At 36.5% G+C, this 22,274-nt stretch overlaps 1 protein-coding gene across 15 annotated transcripts in view; it reads right to left on the bottom strand.

Annotated features, from left to right (window-relative positions):
* Nucleotides 1-22,274, bottom strand: part of DPYD (dihydropyrimidine dehydrogenase) — a 438,624-nt gene that overhangs the window by 178,705 nt on the left and 237,645 nt on the right. For 14 of the 15 annotated variants that reach the window (XR_005981107.2, XR_004368573.3, XR_012057143.1 and 11 more), the window contains one exon: nt 21,958-22,173. Coding sequence is in view for 12 of the 15 variants with exons in the window: in XM_072932831.1 (XP_072788932.1) it covers nt 21,958-22,173 (216 nt within the window). In the remaining 3 variants the exon portion in view is untranslated. Of the gene's footprint in view, nt 1-21,957; nt 22,174-22,274 lie in introns of those variants that run through there. The other variant, XM_072932833.1, reaches the window with a different exon arrangement.

Here is a 22,274-nt window from a genome sequence, read left to right on the forward strand (position 1 = left end):
ATTGTGTGAAAGACAAATGACAAGTTAGAGGTTTAGTTACCACATATTTAATGTTTTTCTATACTGTCTCATTAGTTCTTTAAGATTTAACCATGAGAACGCATGAGAAACTTCAAAATTTACAGACATTGAACTTCATTTCTACCTAAGCTTTTATCACTGCTGCTTGCTCAGCACACCTTCCTCACTAATGCAATTCCCAGACAGAAGGCCATCAGAACCCATAACTTGTGAAGAAGACAGCAAAATCCCAAGCCCTTTAGATAATCTCACTAGATCAATGTATAAAAAAAAAAAAATTCTACTTTTTTTTTTTTAGAATAATTGTGGAACAATCCCTTCCCCACTGTAAGTCAAATAGGACTGGTTTGCTGCCCTTGCTTAAAAGAACAGCCAACCCCCAAAATTTTTTAATTCTGACATAATGTTTGTTTCCAAGTCGCAATACTATAACTTAAGCTTGTTAAAATAATAAATTAGGAGATTCAAATGCAGTGCAAATTAGGAGTAAAAGTACAAAAAAATAGAATAGCAACTATAATGTTTATGTAAAATCTACAGATATTTTCTAGCTGAGTTGTATATTTCATATGGAAATGAAGTATTTGATCTTTGCTGACAATTAGATTTAATTGAGCAGTTAAAAAAAATGCCACTTTTTACAATACAAGGCCATATTGCTTTAAAATTTAAATATTAATTTTTTTCTCTTTTTGGTTTTTTTACATACTTACTTGTTTTCTAGGCATTAGAATATAAGGGCACTTCTACTGTAATTACAAAAGATAATTTTTAAAATACATTATGTCCTACAGCACTTTGTCTTGACAAACAATTACTAGAGATCACATTCAACAGAATACAAAAAGCAATTTCTATCACAAGGTTAAAATTAGTCTTTGAACAAAAGATGCTTTCAAAGCAAATCCAAATTCTCATCAGCTTTATATCAGTTTCTCTGTGAGACAGGGAAGTGAGGGACAGAAAGGAGAGAAAGAAAAAACCTGAAGGACATTTTAAAAATTTCTTGGTAGCGAACAGTGTGAGCACATATTTTATCAGCTTTCTGATAAAGGTCTAAGAAGAAGGACATGATTAAATTTCTGCTGTCAAAATGTATTGTAGTCAAAAACTACACCCATCAAAGAAGAGAGAAGTAGAACTTATAGTTTTTGAAAGAAAGTAGAATCTCTATGCAGGCATTCACTTTTGGATCTGGTTTTGCAGTTCAGGGTTATTAGTTGGACTGGATGATCCTAAGGTTCTTTGCCAACTTAAACGATTCCATGATTGTTGGGTCCTGGTGTTTTGATATAGTAAACTACCTAATCAATGAATGATTGCTTTAGCTGGCCGATGAGAAAAATGTTCAGTAATTGCCTTAAAATATGAATTAATTTTCAGTTAGAGGTCACAAGAACAGAAAATCACGACGCAAATGATGCAATGCTAATGATTTGAAAAGAGAATAAAATAAATAGAAGCACATGGGCAAACAAAATATCTGCACTGATAGCAGCTTTTGAGTTGCATCCTAAACTGATATTTCTGTACCATGGCTTCTAAGGACTTGTGTAGATTCACAAAGGTGGAAAATGAATGCATATATAATGCAGCCTATAATGCTTACCCTTGGGACTACAGTGGATTTAGATAATAAAAATTTAGCTTGTCTTAACAGATTAATTATTTTACAGACATCTAAAAATATTAGCCCACTTTCAGCTGTTAGGGAATATCATCCTCTAATCAGTGATCAAAACTTGCTGTGAAGTAAATGCATTTAATTGACCAAATAAAGGAGCAGTAATTCTTAAGACTTCTTTCTAGATGAGTGCTATTGAATGGTCCCATGAAATTGGAATGAAAAGGCACTTATAGAAGTGGGAGTGTAAGAAAATCAGTGAGGAAGCAACATAGGCAAGACCCTTAAAAATAAATAAGATCCAGAAAAGAGAAGGAAGAATTACATCACATGCTTGCAGCAGCAAGTTTGAAAGACTCCATTAAAGGGAGTCATGCTTACAAGGAAAATACAAATTCTCTTCTTGTACTTGATGGGGAGGCTAAATTAATATTGTTTTTTTCAAACATCATCATTAGAGAAAACTCAGTGTTGGTTTCTATAATATTGTTTTCTAATTGCTACACAAATTACTGTAAGAAGGCAATAGAGCAGCATCAGTATCAGGAGGTTCCTAACAGGATGACCTAGAAGCCAAGACACACTAGACCACAGAATGAGCTCCTCTAGAAGAAAATTAGAAGAGAATTGCAGTTCATCTCATAATTCTAATGCTGCAATACTAATTGCTGCTAATTAGGCATGTAACTTCACACTGGAAAAAAGCAAAGCGGTAACTTTATTTAAGAGACAGTCCTACATGGATTGAAAAAGCTCCTGTCAACAACTCTGGACACCTGTACCAAGCTCATTTATTGCCTAATTAAATATTAACATGTCCTGATAGAATCTGTGATATAATTTTAATTACTGTTTTCTCACAGGAAAACCATATAATCAATGTATTTCTAGCTATTCCTAGAGGCTGTTTTGTTAAACTCCATTAGTAAACTGTGAACTATCACTAAAATATTTTCATCCAGATTTCTTTAAGTAAATCAAGACTATTATATTCTCATAGGAGGAGGGGAGACTAGATGCCTTCCTTCAGGGAAAAAAATATATTATTTTTTCAAAAATAAAAATGTTTTAACTACAATCCTATTTAAAGACTTGCTAAAATTCTTGCACAAAGAATCAACATCAGGGAGTTACAGATCACCAAAGTTATATTTAAATTTATATATAATCCAAAATATTTTTTTATTGCTGGATTGAGTAATTAGGTTGAGAGTCACATTACTTCCTTCAAGCATGTATTTAAATTTTCTGCTGGGGATGAATTGCAAATATTGAGGTATGTCTTGAACCTACTTACGTATTTTCTTTTTCCATTAGGATTACGAATGCTAAATACTACAAGCATTGATTAACATTACTGTGTATTTAGGGGTCAGAAATGTAAGGAAACAATACCAATTCTATTTGGGATGCTGTTTAAATAATTAGGTATATAATTTTAAGAGTGTCAATTCTCCAGGTAACACTAAATAATTTCAAGTTGTAGAAAAAAAGGTATAGGGAAAGTGGAGTATTTAAAGGACTATTTTCCTTTACATTCCAATGATAATCTAGCCATAGATTACTACTTTGATAACTGAGCTCTTGAACATTAACTTTGTTTTGAACATATTCCTTTTATCTTTTTCTATGTAAAAGTCCTCTGGAAGTCATAGGGCCTTTTGTAAGATCAGGGATTTCAGGGCTAAGCCACATTCTCAGAGCCTGATCACACAGAGATCTGAATAACATAATCATGAGGATAAACAAACCATGAAAATATCAGCCCCCATGAATTTTAACTCAGCATTTGAACATTTTGCAAGAGAGTCAGGCCAATTTTAATTCAGCACTACATTTTAGAGAGGATCTTTAAAATAGATTTTCATTTTTACTGGAGGTCTCATCTACCTAGAAATTCTTAAAAAATCCCTAGCATTTTCCTTTTTGTATTGGCTATGGGAGTAAGGACGCACATAAGAGTATTGCATGGAAACTGTTAGATTTTATGTTCCCAGACAAAAAGAGTAGTTCAACTACTTTTCAGAACAGATTTGGGCTAAATAAAGACAAATCAAATAATTGACAACATTCTTTCAAAATTACTTTTCTATGAATCAACTTGCAAGGCATCTCAAACCTTGCACTGCAAATTAAACTATCATCCTGAATTAGTTTCCATTTTTGTAATGACTAACAGATTTTTTCTGATTCCTGCCATCATGGAATAAACTCTGCTGGCATATTATTATTGATTAGGACACAGTACTTCTCTAGCAGGACAGCTCATATAGAACTTGGGATAGGATGCATACATCCCAGAGAGAGCATTTGGGAATGCAAACCCTGAGTGGACCAGGCTCAGGAAGGCCAGAAGCAGCATGCCCACGTCTGTTGTCAGGAGATCTGAGCTCCTCTGAGAGCACCGTGTGATCATCCATCAGTCAGCATGAGGGGCACCACACATGGGCTCAATAATCTAGACAGAGACGGCTTTTTCCACTTGAGAGCTTCAAAGTGGAGATTTCCAGCCTGATGGGCTGATTCTGCTTTTCCAGACTGAGCTCTTAATAAACATTCAGTGTTTGCAGATGTTATACCCTCTCTGACAGGCAGAAATCCATACAGAGAAGTGCTGAAGTGTGCAAAGAATGTTTATGCCAAAAGACAAACCCTCTTTCCCATCTGCTTGTGGCAGACACAGAAGCCCCATCTCAAGTCTGGTTTTCCTCTACATTCACCTCAAGTTCTCATAGCAGTAGCTTGGCCAATGCCTATTAATTTTTTTAAATGCCCATGAAAAACAACACATTGTATTGGCTTTTAAAAATACACCCTGTGGAACATAAAGCAAATTGAATAAAGCAAAAAAGATCAAGGCTCATTCAAACATTCTTGTAAGAACTGAAAGCAGCCATGATACATGGAAATTCCTAGCAGGACCATTCTCCTATTTACCACCAAGAGAAAACATTATTCTAAGCTAAGCATGCCCTCTCTCATTAAATGTATACCAGGCCCCAAACCCCAGCCCTCTCTGGAGTCATTGCTCAGGTCTGTCAGCTAAGTAAATATGCTCATCAGAGGATCTAGCAGCACACACAGATAAGGTAGATATGAAGTCCATTTCCCTTGAAATCAATAGGAAGGTGGCTTTTAGACCCTATAATTGAGTCAGGGTTTCATTTGAGAATCTCTGGTAGATGTTTCCACTATTACTGTCATAGGGGTGCAAGAAAGAATATGACAGCTGTGGCTGGATCTCTGGCAACATTATTGGCACAGCCAGCTGAGGCCTGGTCCAAAAGACTTACCTTACATGCTCAAACCTGGAATACTAAGAGTAAATCTGTCCTGAGCAAGAGAGGGCAGCTTGACTTGTAAGCTCACTGCTTATTCCAATAGAATATTGATTTAGAATTCGGCAAGGATTCAAAAACTTCTGATGCTAAACACAAAAAGTCAGAGACAAAGATACTAAAGGAGGAAGCCCCACAAGTAGTCCTTGGTTTGGGATAATTATACTTGTGATAAATAGAATGTGGGGGTTGTCTTTGCCTCCCTTTTCCTATCATGGAACCACAGAATTTAAAGCACAGGTCACTGCAAAACGTCACTAAGAAATGGGATATAACCTTTACTTCCACATGCCAGATCACAGGAGCAATCTCACTCCACGGGCAATGAAGGTAAGTTTGCATCAGGGCCAAGGAGAGCTCTGACACCCAGCGCTACCTCACACACCCAGGAATTACCAGGACTCTCCTCAGCCAAAGCTTATCCCCCTGCATGGAGACTAATCTATACAGCACAGTCAATGCTCACTTAATGGGCAAAACAATTAAGTATTTAGGCAGGTACAGACTGCATGTTTCTGATTTTGGAGACATTAGAGGTCTGGATTTTTACACCTCTCCTATTTTAGACAACCTTCCCCTAGTGCAGCCAGTACAGAGCAGGGCAGATTTCTTTGCTGCACACCTAGAATAGGATGGATAAAATGATTTTGTGCACACTCCAGTACAGCAGAAACTCACAGGATTTAAATGGGATTTTGTAAACCACAATGCAAAAGACTGTAGGGCAGATCCAAAGAGGATCAACAAAATCCAGCAAATTCTTAACCTACACACACACAAACTAGTTACTGTGGGACTGTATTGTAGTTGTAGCATTATTTAAAGATGGAAACCAACTGGGCATTACATAAGCTCTTTATGCCACACACCTTTTCACAACTTATATTCATATATTTTAATTTTATTTAAACATATATGCCATATATATGCATACTTGCCAAATATATTGCATAATAACTTAATTTACATAATCCACACTTTAGTGAATTTGTTTTTGTTTTTGTACTCTTAAACCCATAGCCTCCTTAAGGGAAAAACCTGCTTAAAATCTGATTCACACCATTATTCTGTGATATTTAGTGTCATTAGTGTATTATTTCTTCTTAACCAGGGCCATTCCTGCAATTAATTTAGTTTTCACAGTTCCCATCAACTCCAAAATTAATTCTAATATGGTTTCACTGCCAGATCTGAGCCTTACTGAAGTAATGCCTTTTTTTTTTCTGTGACTCGAAGGGTTGTGCAAATGGCTAATTTCCCAAACACTGTACATGCACAACCACCAACACCCCAGCCCTTTGTGAATGAACTTGAGTTCTTTAAAGTGTCTTCTCTTTCACTACAGCCATTCTGTTCTGCAGTAGCGTAACAACCTATTTGTGAAAACACATGTATCTACTTCTTATTTACACATACTGGATTTTATACAATGAATTCACCTTGTTTTAATTATGTATCATTGCAAAGCAATACAGGAAACAGAGCTCTACCCATCTTGATTGTGAAAACTAGCGCCTCAAAAATTTTTTACTTTTAAAGTGAAGTTAAGTTACTGCATTAAAAATAAATGAGGTATTTTTTGTCAGTTGATTGGACACTGAGTACACATAAGAAATCACCAAGAGCATTGTGTGCTGGTCTATGTGCTAACCTTGAGCTGCAGTTTATCTATTGCCTGCAATTCAGGAGACAATAAGGTATTTTACCCAATCAGCTGATCAGCTGAAGGAACTCAAAAGACTGAAATGGCTTTGAAATACACAGCTTTTTAGATATCAAATTACCTCTGGAACCCTTTACCCAGAAGTAACTCAAACAAAACCCATTTGAAATACTGCTTCAATATTCAAAAAAATCAATAATTTAAACCACAGGTTGAACATTTTTACTGCTTCCACAGCAGACTGTCGTTTTTTGAAATGAAAATGCTAACGGCACCAAAGGGGAAAGCTCCGGCCAGCTGAGATACGTGTGTGCAGGCGTGGATTGGCTGGAAATGCTGGCTTACTTTTCCTCCCCCAGTTACGTTTACATAAGATCTCTTAAAATAAACAACTCTCATTTCCACCACTTGGAAAAGAAATGTTTGTCTTTGTTGCACTTGATGTTTCTGTCCCTGAGAGCTTGGCAGTATCAAGACACTTCACTGTAAACACATGAGCTGAATGCAAATACTACATCCTCAATTATGCTATTAAGTCATATTATTTTGTAACAGGCACTAACACTGGTTTTGAATATCAGCAAGCACAATGTGAACTCTCGACTAATACATAAAAAGCAGGAATACGGGTGATGTTGTATTCCAACATTTACAGTAGGAGCAGGAAGCAGTTCAGTGCATGCTGCAAAGGCCAAAGAGGTATGGCTGTTCCACTGCCCATGATACCTGCTCATTTAGGGAGAGAAATGGCTGGCTGGAAAAAGATTTCTTAAAAGATAGGGAACACACATAAGAAAGAGAACAAGTAGGAAGGTGAACCCTTGAATAGGCTAGACATGGAGGATGTTGGACACAGAATCAAGTCTCTCCTCTGCATAAATTTAAGCATCAGGTATATTTTTAGCAGAGCTTGAAATATGTCACTGTGCAGAAGCTGTTATTTTTTGATCATTTAAAATATCATTAAATCCTTGCACTCTCTGGAACTAATTTTTTAAAATTTTGTTAAAGGAGGAATGCAAGAAACACAAAACACACCACCCAAAAAGCAATTAAATAAACATCACAAGACAGAGCTTATGTATCTGCAGGTATTTAAGTCCCAACACACAGTAAGAACAATTTTTGTTAGGGTAGCAAAGCATCACTTTTAGTATTGTAGAGAGGGGCATAAGAAAGAAGTCATGAGATTGATCGTCCTTTGTTTATCATTTTAGTACTTTACTCTCAGATATATTCTTACTCTCTGACATGTTTTCAGAACCTTCTCTAATCACAGTGTTAAAATAGAAATGAAAATGTAAATTATATTAGAGAGTAAAGTTGCTCAAGTAAAAAAACCTATGTATTTGTATATAGACAGTATTATTGTGAAGCGAAAATTAAATCTGCATTTCTGTTTCTAGAAAAAAGAAATTATTGTATACTACTATGAATGTTCTTGATTTGTTCAAGTATAACCAAGATAAATGCAGATTTTTAGCCTAGAATAAGAAATTATGGAAATTTAACCATTTAAGAAATGTGACACTCAAAAATATATACTCCAAAAAATTTGGACATGGATTCCAATATTCTGTTCTTCTAAAAGGCACAAAAAATTCCTGGATATCAAACAAAAAAATCCACAAATATCAAGAGAGAAATCCATCTGAGTTTGAATATATCCAGAATATAAGATTTTGTTTATTTATGTGTTTGAGACCTGTGTTACCTCCACGTGAAATCACCTACTTCAGGTAATCCTGTCAGTCTTTAAAATACACCTCCTACACAAGAGTAGCAATCAACTGACCTTCTGAGAACACTGTTCTGGGCAGCAGTATAAACTTAAACAGAATAATAAAAATCCAGTCGCAACAAGAAACCCAATATTCATCTTTTCCTCAGTTCTTGCAAAGTTAGGAAAGAAAAATAAACTCAAGTTTCTGCTGGACTTAAGGGATTTGAGCTGTTACAGATCACCCTGGGCAGGAGCTCTAAGCACATGCAATAAGTGGGTTCTGTGAACTGCCAGCATCTCTTTCTGCTCCACCCCAGCGCCCCCGAAACAGGCAGCACAGGCTGGGGGCAGTTTTGATTCCCTTGGCAGAATTCAAGCCACAAAATTCATCACCACTGACAATATTTTGATGGATTTAAGACCCAGTCCAATATAGCACGGGCTGGCAGTAGGTTAATTTTGAAATACAAAGCATGGATACTCATGGCAAAGCTTGTGTTCAGAAAATAAAAGGGGTGTAGGCTGCTGGCTCTTATCTGTTTTTGCAGCTACAGCCTGGAATGGAACTACACCCCTCAGCCGGAAGGACTGATAATTCTCTTGCTGTAGCCTCTGGATGTTTCCTCTAACGATCCCAGCATCACTCCTATCTTGTCTAGATTGACTTTTGCTCAGCATGCTTTCAACCATGCCTCAGTCTCCCACAAACACTTGAACAATGCAATCAGCTGCTCCAGCTAAATCAGCTGAGAGTTATAAAGCTGAGTTTCGACATATTGAAAACACTTCAATCAATGCCACTTTACTAAACTTTCTCTATGGCTTGATATACAGATTAAATAAAAGGGTGCAAACAGGAACCCTCCTGAACTACACAGGGAGAGAACCATCGCAGGCAATAAAGCTGAACAGAAAGCTGACACCGCGCTCCTCTCACTCCATTGTTTGAGCATGAGGCTTGACAATGGACCAGCAAGATGCTTTGGGACAGACTGCATTAGGGACATTTGGGTAATGTTTCCAATTTTTACAGATTCCACAGACATATCAGATATCGCATATGAGAAAGATTGGTAGGTTTAAAACAAATTATTTCTAATATAAGTTGGCTATTGATGATTAACAGCAGCATTGTTGCCACACAATTTTTATTACAGATTGTCATGTTGCAACACACATACATTTACTATACCATGTGAATCACTAGAAACATTCTTTTCTAGGTTTGTCTGATTTATTAAAGCATAAATCATAATAGCATGTGCCAGAAATTCCTTTAGAAGGATATAATAAGGTAACAATTATCCTCTGAACTCCCTTCTTTGTCTTCAGAGAATAAAATGCATTAGAATGTATCCATTTGCTGCCCCATGACAGAAAATGAAAGCAACTATGATGGCCGCACTGTATGCTTTCAGTTCCTGCAGTTGGCTAGTGAAGTGAGCTTTGCTCCTGAATATGCTGTCAGAGGAAAAACCAATAGTTTCTGCAATACTTTTAAAGAATAAACCTTAAAAACAGCAAGACAAAATTAATTGAAGAGGGTTTTTTTACATATGTGCAGATGGATGTGGAAAAATCCTACATATAAATACTAAATGTAAATTTAAAGTATGTTTTATCTGAAAGAAAATTATGTACATAGGGCCTCCCTGTATAGTTTTTACTTGAATCAATGTACTTCACCTTTTTAGTTTTATGCAACAATTCACAGGATCTGATTCAGGGGAATCATAGCATTTTCTTCTGTGGCAATATACACAGAGGAGCAACATTACAAGTATTGTTAAAATTCCCCTCAGAGAAGGTTTAAGGCCTTATATTCGCCTGTAAGTGTTTGGAGTCCTGTGTTTGATGACTGGCAAAGTGAGAACACTCCTAATGCACCATGATTTTACCCAATTATTTTTGAAGGAAAAATCATAAACTAACATTCACTACATAGAAGGTGCTATATTAAGGCATTATTAACTGTGCAGGTAAGTAGAAGCAGCAAGATCAAAGGATAAAATTGACTTTATTAATTCAAAGAAAGTCTAATAAATCTCTCAAATTTTGATTGTTTTAAAATTATGTTTCTATGGAAGAAGAAACATATGTGTCGTTTGAATTTAAAAGAAAAAAAAAAAGAAAACCAAGTTTCAGCAGCAATCCAGAATTCACTTAATTTTTCTTCTTCTTCCAGAAAGACACTTATGTGCCCAAACCACATAACCCAAATGCTTACTTAGGAGTAAAACAATGTGGACCTCTGAAACAAATGTGATTTCCAGAAATTAAAGTGGATACTGTTTCACTTTGTTCAAGTGACATCAAAACATTCTTAACAAATAAGTACCTATATACATGCACACTTTGGTTTAGCTCACAAGATACAAAGAGCTATTTTATTCATGGATTTTGCAGACGTGTAACTCAAAATTAACCCACAATGTCATGCGAAGACCCAATCATGTGTCGTGCAATTCTGATTCTGCAGGATATTTACCTTTGTAATGAACTTCAAGAAAGTACACATACCACGTCATTTTACTGAATGAAAAAATTTAAGTCACAACAAACTCATGCTTGGCTGAATTTGATGTCTGTACTTCTGTACTCCTGCCCAGCTTCTCTCTGCTTAATATTCCTGACCTTTTCCATTGGTTTTGGGTCAGAATCTGGAATCTAGATTTTCATTAATGATATTATAGGCACAGCATGCACATATTTTACTCAGAGCACCATTATGACCTGCTCATACTCTGTCACATTTAGGGATGGACACGATGCCAATTAAAGTGCATCCAGAATGCCACACATGATGGTTATGATGGCTGGCAAGCATCCTTATTAACAAGTATACTTTTTCAACAACATACATACAGCAGTTCCCTGGAAAAAGGATCATTTTGGGACTCCACTAAATACATCACAATACCATAATTACTGCCATGGTCAAGTCACACAGTTTGGTGAAGTTCTGTACATGAGAATTTTGATACCCTGTGTTTATCTAAAGTTCAAACTGACTAAAATAAAAGAGCACATGTCACTGCTTTTCTAATATTATATGCTTAAGCCTTATTTTATTTACAGCTTCCAGCAGCTCTCAGCTCGATTCCTGGTTGTGCTGGCTGCCTCGTAGCTGGAGAAGGCTAACAAACCCCTGCGTGTTCACATGACAACCTTTGTGCAAACGCATCCTTATTCTGTCATCTACTGGCAGCCTGCTTCCCAGCCATGGTCTCTGCCAGTCCTTACCAGTTTGCCAATTACACAAGCTGCTTCCCAGACATCAGACAAAAATTCCATAAGACTGCTGTGCGAGCGTACCCTAATTAACCATCAGCTTAATTAGACAATTTACTGTGTAATTAGCAGGCAATTAGTCAACACCTCTCAGATCTTATTGACTGCTGTGACAGCCTTCCTTAGTCTACACATTCCCATACGCTTCCACGACCGTGATCCCAGCCCTATCCTGTACAACAGCAACCCTTGCAAGGGAAGGGAAATCATATTACATAACAAGGGAACAGGGAGAAAAATCAATATATAGCCTGTTCATTTATTGAACTGTCTTCTAGCTAAGACCTTGTTTTCTCTAGGAGTAGAAGATCAGCTGCTACCAAAGAAACGTTCAGCTATAGCATTAGCTTATGTCTTTTTCATTTGTAATGTGGTTAAGGAATTTAATTTTTTTCCTTTTATACCGCACTAAATCAAAGAAGTCAGGCAAGCAGAAGTTAAAGAAAAAAAAAATAAAACTTACTAACATATTGTAAGTTTAAATATATGTTCTAGAACATTGAAAAGGTGGTGATAGCTGCTTTTGAGACCAATGAGCTTGCATTGTAATTAACTGCTTCTCAGTCTAAAATGCACCAGGAAAGCCAAAATGAAGTATAAAACATCAATAGTCAATAATAATTAAATAGCATTAGTTTAATTCAGTAGAAATAAGTTTTGAAGTAGTATCAAGTCCTCCACACAAATCTAAAGTTGTATGTCTTTATAATACATGATTGTATTATAACTACAATGGAAGACTAATATAATATGGATATTAAAGGATTCCTAAAAATGTGTGTTCCTTTTTCCTTTTTCTACAGACTGAAAATTGGATTTTGCAATTAGCATTGACAAGAGCTTTTTAGATAATTCTTAAAGTAGTAATTCCAAAGTTTACAGAATGGATACACTTGTGTCCTCTTGGAACTAACTCTAGAGGATTTATTCACAAAAATTGTAGACTACCTGACTGAAGGATAAAATCCCACAATCACTATTGTAGTTTAAACAAATAGATAATTCTGTATCTTAAATAATTATAAGAAACGTTATTTAGAATACACTCACATACATATTTGGATTAGTAATAGGTATTTTAACATAAGAACCTGTCAGTTTCTTTAAACATATGGGGCTTCATTCTGCTTTTGCAACAATGTCAATCAGGAGTAAATGCAATTATATCACCATGAGATTCAAAAATCAGCTTTTTGCTTTCTTAACTTCTTGTGTGGGCAAATCAGATGTTGAACACAGCCTTATCCTTTTAATTTACCAAGTGGGAACTCAAGACCTGAGATAACTCAAACGCTTAAAGAGAAGTGTATCACCTGTACATAGAAGCTACAGTGGAATAACCAAAAATTCCTTGAAAAATGATTAAGCTAAACCCTGTAAACTCAAGTGTGGAAACAATGCCAGTTCAGAGATAGTTACATAATTTCATCTAATGCCTGCAAAATTCTTAACACAGAGATGTACAGCACCATATACATGCTTGACACCAATCTTAGCATCCCCGTAGAGTCAATTTTGGGCCCACATTTCTGCAAACATCATGCAAAACTGCATGGTCCAGCCAGGAATATTGGGGAACAGCTGCTGCATGAGGTGCTTCAGGTCTCCCAGCCTGTGGTGCAGAGCAGAAAAGCAGCCACCCCACAGCCAGGCTGTCTTGGGAAGTGCCCAGCTGGAGCAGAAGCTGCTGCCAGGGGAGGAGGCTCAGTGCTGGAAGCTCCTCCCCAAGGCATCTGCAGCCTCAGCATGCCAGGGGGCACAGGGGGGACACAAAGGGTCACCTCGGCTTTTGCAGGAGCCAGCCTTCGGCCACAGCAGTGGATGCAGACCTCAGCAAAAACGCTGAACTGTAAATCAGAGCAACTGAATCATGACAACCGCTTTTCCTTTATTCCACTTTATATCAGTAAGCCTAGACTGGAGTCTAGATGGTATTTTGGATTTATTTTTGTAATTAGAATGTGGAAATGAGCAAAAAATCCTGAATTCTGACACATGCATTTAATCAAATGGGGAGAATCAAAAAGCCAATGACTTGACAGAAGGGAAACTTCTGAATTCTATATTGACAAAATAAAGATTTCATTTTTTCCTGAATGTCTGTGGTTAGCTATTAAAGTGCATCATAACAATATCAAAAAATAGGGAAGTTTGTAATTAATGCTGAAACGCAAAAATGTTAAGTATGGCTTTATGCTTTGATTGTCTTAGGTATGCTGTAAATATAACTATTAAGAAAAATATCCTACAATCTTTTCTAATAAATTATAAAATATATTAATGCCATTTAAGAAAGTTAAATGCAGTTGGTTGGCATAAAATGAAAGGTTTACAACAAATCTGAATTGAAAATGGAAAATATGTGAAAATTCTAAATTTCAAAATTACACTTGCGAATTTCTAGATTACATTCAAACTGCCTCTTTAGCTGAATTCTTTCCAGACAAAAAATTATGTTAATCATTTTCAAGATCACCAACAACCTTCCAAGGACATACAAAGCAACCACAGAAAAATGTAGCTGAATGGTATTTTACACAAGTATGTTACATATTTGCTTTTTAGAATCCTGTTTATTCAGGATGTGGTATTCAAAAACATTGAGTACTCCAGATACAGCCAACTACAGATCCTCAGAAGTTTTGGAAAATCATGCATGTGTACTCTCCTTGTCTCTCCCTTGATAAATATTTGCAGGTATTTTCAGAAGAATGAGGTAAATAAAGCAAAATGAGTAAAGAGCAAAGCAGCTTCTCCAGGACAAAAAGAAATACTGTTCTGAGTTTTAACCAGTGTAAAATTTGCATCCATTTTGTTTGACTGACTGGGTAATAGTTGCATTATGAATAGAAATTATGTCCTCACTCAAGTACTGGTCACTATTAGAACAGTACATAATATGCTGAGAAGGAATGAACACTCCTAATTTTGGAAGCTATTTTTTATATAAAGGCTTATGTAGCAAAATCCTCAGTGTTGCAGTCTGTATGCTCTTTCAGAATTACACTTGAAGTGCTCCTCAGTTATGCCAATCTAAGTTTCACTATGTTTCACTATAATACACAACAGTTTTCAGATTAAAAAAATCCTTAAAGACTGATTTATAAACTGCCTGAAATATTCAAGGTCAAGATTAATGTTCACACTTACACTTTGTATATGTATATGCATTCTGGCTACACTGTTTTAAACCAGACTCCAGAACAAAAAGACAGGAAAAAGAAACAATCTCTAAATACCGTGTAAAAAGTCTCCAGATGAATAGAAACCAAATATTTTCGAGATAACTGAGAATCCTGCAGCCTACCAAGAACCAGTTTTAGACATATATCCGGTTTATCTTTGCTGGCCAGCTTTGTGTGCATCTCTGAGGAAAGTAAGCCATTGCCAGCTCAGACTTTGTGGGACTTACGCCACGAGCTCAAGGCATAAGGCATAAAAGTTCCAGCCACGCTCACTCTGCTCCATGAGGGTGAATGGCATAAAAAGTGATAACACGGGAAGAAAACTGCTGATCCTCTGTTTGTAAAAATCTATCCTTCAGCACAGATGAGGTTTACTGACTCAATGTGCAACGCCCCTGCATGACAGATCCCTCTGTCTTCCACTGATGAATTGTCACATTGTGCTCCACGCCTTGAGATAACAGACTTCTCCATGAGAGACTCCGTGCAGAAAAGAGACTCCCACTGCAGAAGAAGTGCAGCATTTCTGTGATATTTAATGCTACAGAAAGTGTGGGACTAAGCATTCCCCCAGAGGTTTAATTTTTTTTCACAAACTTGTAAGAAGTTTTTCATTTCTAAAGTAGTAAACACAATCACAGAGAGAGAAACTTTTTACGGATTGTTGTTAAACTCTTGCTTTAAAAATGCAGTTCGCTATCTTCAGCATTTGAAATATTAATTGGCCATATTTCATTAAGTGGCCAAAATAACCAGAATTACTCATGGCAAAACCAGATTTTTTAATGGTCCAAAGTGCCTCACTTGCAAATTCACTGGTATCAAGATGCATGCCTGCACCAGTTTAAGGTGGGCATCTACCTGGTGCAGACTTCAGCTGTGGTAGGAAAGGCCTTGGCTTTTGTTAAAGCTCTCAGTCCTGGCATCTATGGTTTCTCTTTCACCAAGTTCAAGCTGTGCTACATCTCTCCAGATGGATTCTGCCATGGTGAAAAAATGCCAAACCCCTACATCACCAGGGGTGCAGACTGAGGAAAAAGAATGGTTAAATGCAGTCCTTTCTAGTGCCTCAGCAGTTTTGAAGGTTTTGAAGTTATTTGCATACAAAAAAGTCTCCAGCCTTCTTTAAATTGGGTAGGATAAAACTAAGCAGAGAGATGAAATCTGATCCTTAAGTTGAACACATCAGAGAAACAGCTTTTCTCAGGGAAAAAGGAGGAAAGTTTGTTTTCCTGCTACTTAGATTCACAGAATTATTTGTTCCTTCTTTATAGCTAAATAACACATTTTCTGTAAAAAAAAAAAGGCATTACTACAGCATTTTAAAAGATAATAATTACATTCCATAGCACTTCTGTAGCATAGTCTTTTACCTCTCCTGTTAAACATCGCTGATTTTGTGCACTGATCTAAAAATACAAAAATTATGAAACAATCAAGACCATATTTCTTATTAAAATTATTTCAGAAATATTAAACAAAATGAAGAATATAGCTCCAAAGAATACGAAAACCAATAATAATAATTTTAAAACTTGTAAAACAAGAAAATAATTTAACTTGAGAGTGTTGTGTGCTAAGGAATCCCATAATATGATAATTTTTCTGTTCAAAAATGTAGTTAATAAAAGTTGTCTAATGCTGTTTAGTAGAAAGGCAAACAGTCCCTTTTATATTTGACATTAACAATCTGATCATTTGTCTCCCCAAAGAAAGCCCATACAGCTTTCATACAGACCACACAATAAAGAATAGTAATATTTCTGTTTACTGAGATATCAACTGGCATTTCGTTGCAAGTCAATGGTCTATCTTTGCTACAGCATACCAGACCTCAATCTGGCATCTACAAATGTCAAGAGTATAAAAAAAAAATTATAGGATGGAAATCAAAAGCATGTTCTAAATTCCTAAAAACCAAACAAAGTTCACCTAGACATATTTGCTGCAGAAATCAGTACAATATTCAGCTGTCAATCTTGAAAAACAATGAGGGAGCGATGCTGTCAGTAGGACAGGATAATAACATTTCAAGCAGATGTTCAGGCGGGGCTCTAATTCTCACTGAACTCCCTTGGTAAGCATTTAATTTCTTTATCATATGCAAGCTAGGCAAATTGTACTTCATCAAAACTGTATTGTGAAATATTAATATTTCATATTATAGCAAAACTCCATAGAATAACCTTTGTCATATTAAGAACATCAGAATTTCAAATGTCATGGTTCTGCATTTTAATGCATCTTAAATAGCTTTTTGGCTTGGCACCATAAATTATAACTAGTTTAATCTAAATTACTATGCTGTAATATCATACAAAAATATACATTTTGTAATACAGATTCACTTCTGTGAAATACTAATGTTATGGAAAACAATGCATCATTGTACTATGATTTTTTACCACCTTCAATTATGAAGCGAGATGCACACAGTGCAAATGTACAGAGAAAGAACTAGCTGGAGCCTGAATATGTATATTGTAATAACAGCACATAGAAATGCAATATATACTGGACAAATTAATTAATTCTCTGTCAGCAATCATCTTTATTTAGAAATGGCTCTGAAAATGTATTGTAAAATCTACATCTGTAAACTGTATAAACATATATTACAGCTAGAAAGTTTCCTCCGCTATGGTTTAGTTCAGATTTAATCTAGTTTTAATTGTAGCTTGTTTTTAAAATCATCCACACAACTTGCTCCATATGTAATGAAAAAAAAAAAAGATTAAAAATGAAGTTAGTCTGCATGTTGATTTCTGCTGGTTCTCATAATAAAGGCAACTGTTTCTGCATTATTGAAAGCGACAGCATCACAAATCAATGCATGTCACAACAAAATAAAGACAGATGTATCTGATTAATCAGAATTAAATTTTAGAAGTGAAGGAAGCATCTAAAAATCAAAGCAAACATTTCTGCTAACCCAGTTGTTTTTTTATCTTTCTAAACAGCCCATACAATGCACTGAAAGAACAACAAAGCCTGAATTCAGCCGATAAAACCCTAATTTCTGCTATAAACTCCTCACTGTGGTAGTGAATATGGCACAGGGATGTACACACCTCATATAACCTTTGATTTATTTTGATACTATGTTTATACAAACTTTCTGATTACAGGTTTTAATACAAATTTTGTGTTCTAAACAATACTCACTAATAAATTCTTAGAAAATAATCCAGTTTACTATAACATTTCTCCTAAAACCCTCCCACTCACAGTTATGTGTCTAATTAATGCAGTATGTGTCATTCTGCGTGTAGTTTTCTGTTCATCTAAGCTCTAAAAGAGGTAATAATTGGTATCCATTTATTGTGGACTATATGATATGCAGCTCCCCCATTTCCCTTCAACGCCTTGCAAACAGAATTTACAAATAACGTTGCTGCATACAGTTATCTGAACAAGACAGAAATACTATTTGAACCAACAGAGCAATGAGCTATTGATCCTGCAGTCAAAACGGGAAGGCATGAATGTAGAAAAATGTGTGTGAAGAGACACTTCTATTCTGCTACCATTTGTCTTTCCTAGTGATTGTCCATTTCAAAAGCAGTTATTCCCTTTTCTGGAAGAAATCAAATCTAGTTGATACTAAAGCAGCTGTGCAAAGACTTTTAATTTAATAAATAAAATTCTACAAGTCACCATCTCCCTCCTAGATACCATCAGACACATACAGAGGCAATCCCCTATGATTAATGTTTACTCTACACTAATATCCAGCACTTTCTAAAGTATGTAGAGCGCAGTATATTTCGAAGTATAAATACCCTGAAGGAATTTCAGCTATTTCTTACATTAGCTTTTTTGTAGGTTTTAACAATAGTATAGTAGTACGCAAGAAAAAAATTTGCTGAATCACTCCCAGTTGAAATACTTACCCTAAAAAGAGAAAATGCTACAAAGGTTGTCATGAAGACAATTATGAGCAAGGTACGTGGGTGTTTAAAAAGGGAGCAAGCACGGCACCAAACAGTGCGCTCTGTGCTAACTCCCTCTGGGCAGCATGTGAAGCTTTCAAGGTGAGGCCAAGATACATGAGGATTAGAAAGACTAGGGGAGTAAATGATGGTCCAGAGGCTGAACTCCAGCACTGTTACCCAACAGCTCCTCTGTACAAGGCAGTACATGAGCTGCAGGGATCCCTGGCCTTGTGTTTTAGAAGAGCTTTCTGTGCTAGATGATGGAAGAGAGAAAAGGAGAAGTAGCTGATATGAAATAAATCCTGTGTCTTATGAGAATCACAGCTCTTCACCTGAATCCTTTTTATCTCTATCACTGGATCGCCTTCTTCCAAGATTTATCATGCTTTTCTCTCTGACTGTATTCCATCACACCGTAGTTAATGTATGGAAATTTGTGATTGGGCTGTGTATGCTTTTCACCACCATTTGTGATTGGGTATATCTTTTCATTTCATTCATATTTAGCCTGCATCAGTCCCTTTCATTGAAGTGCCAAAGGATGCCCATGGTAAACAGGGAATTCACTGGTTTGCTCTATCAGTATCTGAACAAAGTGGCAAATTCAGTCATTGGCTCTGGAAAAGGGAGAATTTCTGCTGCTAAATTCTCCATGGCCACATAGGCAGGTTATGCTTGGCAAATCAGAATGAAGCCCATCAGTTAAGTTTTACCAGGACAGATAAAATGAGGATACAAGAGAAGAGCACAGAATCCTACTTGCACCACATACAATCAAGGCTGAAGTGGAAAAGCTTCAGCTGCCAAAAACTGCGTCTAGCAAGCTCTCTCCCTTCTCAGAAGCTCTTCCACTCTTGGGAACTGTTCTGTCTGGGGAGCTGCTCCCCCTCCTCCCACCAACTCCGCAGGCTTAGATCAGGAAATCTTTGCTCTTGATCCTGCTGTGTAGTTTGCTTTGACTAGCTGACAGGGCAGGACCGCTCAGTCTGAAATCCCCACCGTTGGTACCACAGATCAAGAGAGCATTCTGCTCCCTGCTGAAAACTGTACAAGATTTATGTCTACATATTCAGAAGCTAAATTAGCAAAAAAAAAAAAAAAAAAAAAAGAAGTCAGCATATTATGGCAACTCTCTACCAGACACTTGTTCTAGCATTAAGTCAACAAGAACAGTCTTTCCATAATACTCAGTTCATATAAGAGCTGTGGTACCCTACTGAGCTTTTCTTCCCATTTGAAATAACTATTTTTGAAGTATTAGGTACCATGTTACTCTGATAAATAAAAGCAATTTTGCTTCTGCAGTACCTCTCAGCCAAACATCTCAAATCATGCCACAAATACACCTGTTGGAAGTGCAGTACTAGGAAGAACACAGTAACAGAAAAACTAGGCAGCACTTGGGTGGGACACAGCTCTATTAGACACAACACAAATCAATATCAGAATATTAGAATGAAGTTTAAGCAGAAATAACAATCACTGAACCAGAATTCACTAGATAACACTTTTCTTAACTTACTAACTTAAATAATACCTGCAATATCTTATTGCAACAAATACTTCAAAAAAATCTTGAAAGATCTTCATCTGAGTCACACCTCCAGAGCATGGCATCCAGTGAAACACTTTGCAGTCACCATTTAGAAATGACTCAGAGTCTGCTGCTTAGTATAGCACCAACATCACTTCCTACAACATGTATGTCTTTCCTCCTGAACTCCCACCCAAGCTGGAACTCAGCCTGTGTCTGTTTAGCTCTCAAGATGCACAGTAATCAACGTGCAGTCTGGCAGAACTGCCAGCATACCAGCAATAAAACTGATAAAAAAATAAGTCTCAGTACTTGCTACGGGTTGGCTGTAGTCTAGGCACTGAATAATTACAGCTGATGGTATGCTATACATGTAAGTCAGTTGCAAACGTACTTGAATGATATTTATGTCCTAAAAAGTGTTTTAATAAGAAGCCCTGTTTAGTAGTTTGGAATCTCCACATCTGCAATCCAGATGAACACTTACTTCCTCAGGGCTACTTCAGGTGTAAGAGACAGCAGAATCCAGCCTGACATATTTTACAGTATTCTGCAGCATACAGCATTTTGTCCTTAGACCTTCCCCATACTAGAGGGGCACCCACTATAGTTAATTCACCTATGATACTTACCCATGGAAAGGTGGAAGAGGAACAAATCCACCTTCTCTGTTCTGCTCCATCCATCAGTACCCTTGTATATCCCCTCTCTGAACCTCGTATCCAAATTAAATTCAAAAGCTTTCTTCAGCCCACACTACTGTATGTTACTGGTTCACAATACATTGCTATTACTCACACTGTTACTCAGGCCTGTGTTCAAGGATTCACCTTTTCTTCCTCTCTCCACAAGTCAAACCATATCTACATCTCAGCTCAAAACCTATTTCTTTTCTCTGTGTATCTGTTTATCAAAGCTGTTCTTTTCTTTCACAACTCCTTGCTCAGTCTCACTTCATCATTTTGAATGTAGCAAGAAGAAGTTGCAATTCTCCTGAATTCAAACAATTGCATGCTTTAAAACTACACAAAATGCTTTTTTTAAGGTGTCACACTGAGCCATAGGCTTCAAGACTTAATTCTGACTCCTTCCTCCTCCACTACATGTTACTGAAGGTTGATGTCACTGTGTTCTTCTCTCCATAGGCTTGGTTTTATGCTGCCTCCACCTTTCTCTTCTACTTCCCACCCAGCCTCCCCCTTGCAGCCACATGATCACATTGCAACTGCATCTCCAGTTCAATGGCTTATCTTGGCAGCCTCTGGCACAGAATTCGCCTTTCATGAGTTATGTGACAAAGCTGTTACTCATTCCCTTTACATTCTGATCCTTCACAGAAAACATTTTCACTGCAGTATTTAAAAAAACCAGTTTTTTCACTTAATTGTTGACTAATATTAGAAGTTGGGGCAATATAAGGGAAGAATGTAACAACAAACAGAACCAGAAATTTTGTCACTGCACTGTGGAAAGCTCACAGAGTAGCTGAACTACAAAATTCGTCATAACCATTCCCTGCTATTTTATGCTAGTTGGATATAACAGAACCATTCCCCAAAGATTCAGATTTTTCAATTCTACAAAAATATGGTTACATGCAAAATACACATGAAATATTAAAATATATTAAAATATTTCCTTACCTTATCCAGGGAGAATGTTTTAGTGACAGCAAAGCCCCATCCAGCTTCAAATGCTCTTCGAATCATTGAGGAACTAGTAGTAGGGGTTGCACTGGCAAGGCCAAAAGGATTTGGAAACTTTAGTCCAGCCATTTCTACACTGATATCCACTAAATCTATAGGAGTATAGAAGAGAGGTAGTTCTGGAACTCTAGAAACTGCAACACCATATAAGGACTGTAAAACAAACAAACAAACAAACAACAACACTAAACCACTGAATTTTTTTTTTTCTGACATATTTTTATACAATTTATTATTAATCCTGACAAGGGAAT

Source organism: Taeniopygia guttata, chromosome 8 (genome assembly GCF_048771995.1).
Source record: "Taeniopygia guttata chromosome 8, bTaeGut7.mat, whole genome shotgun sequence".
Lineage (NCBI taxonomy): Eukaryota > Metazoa > Chordata > Aves > Passeriformes > Estrildidae > Taeniopygia > Taeniopygia guttata.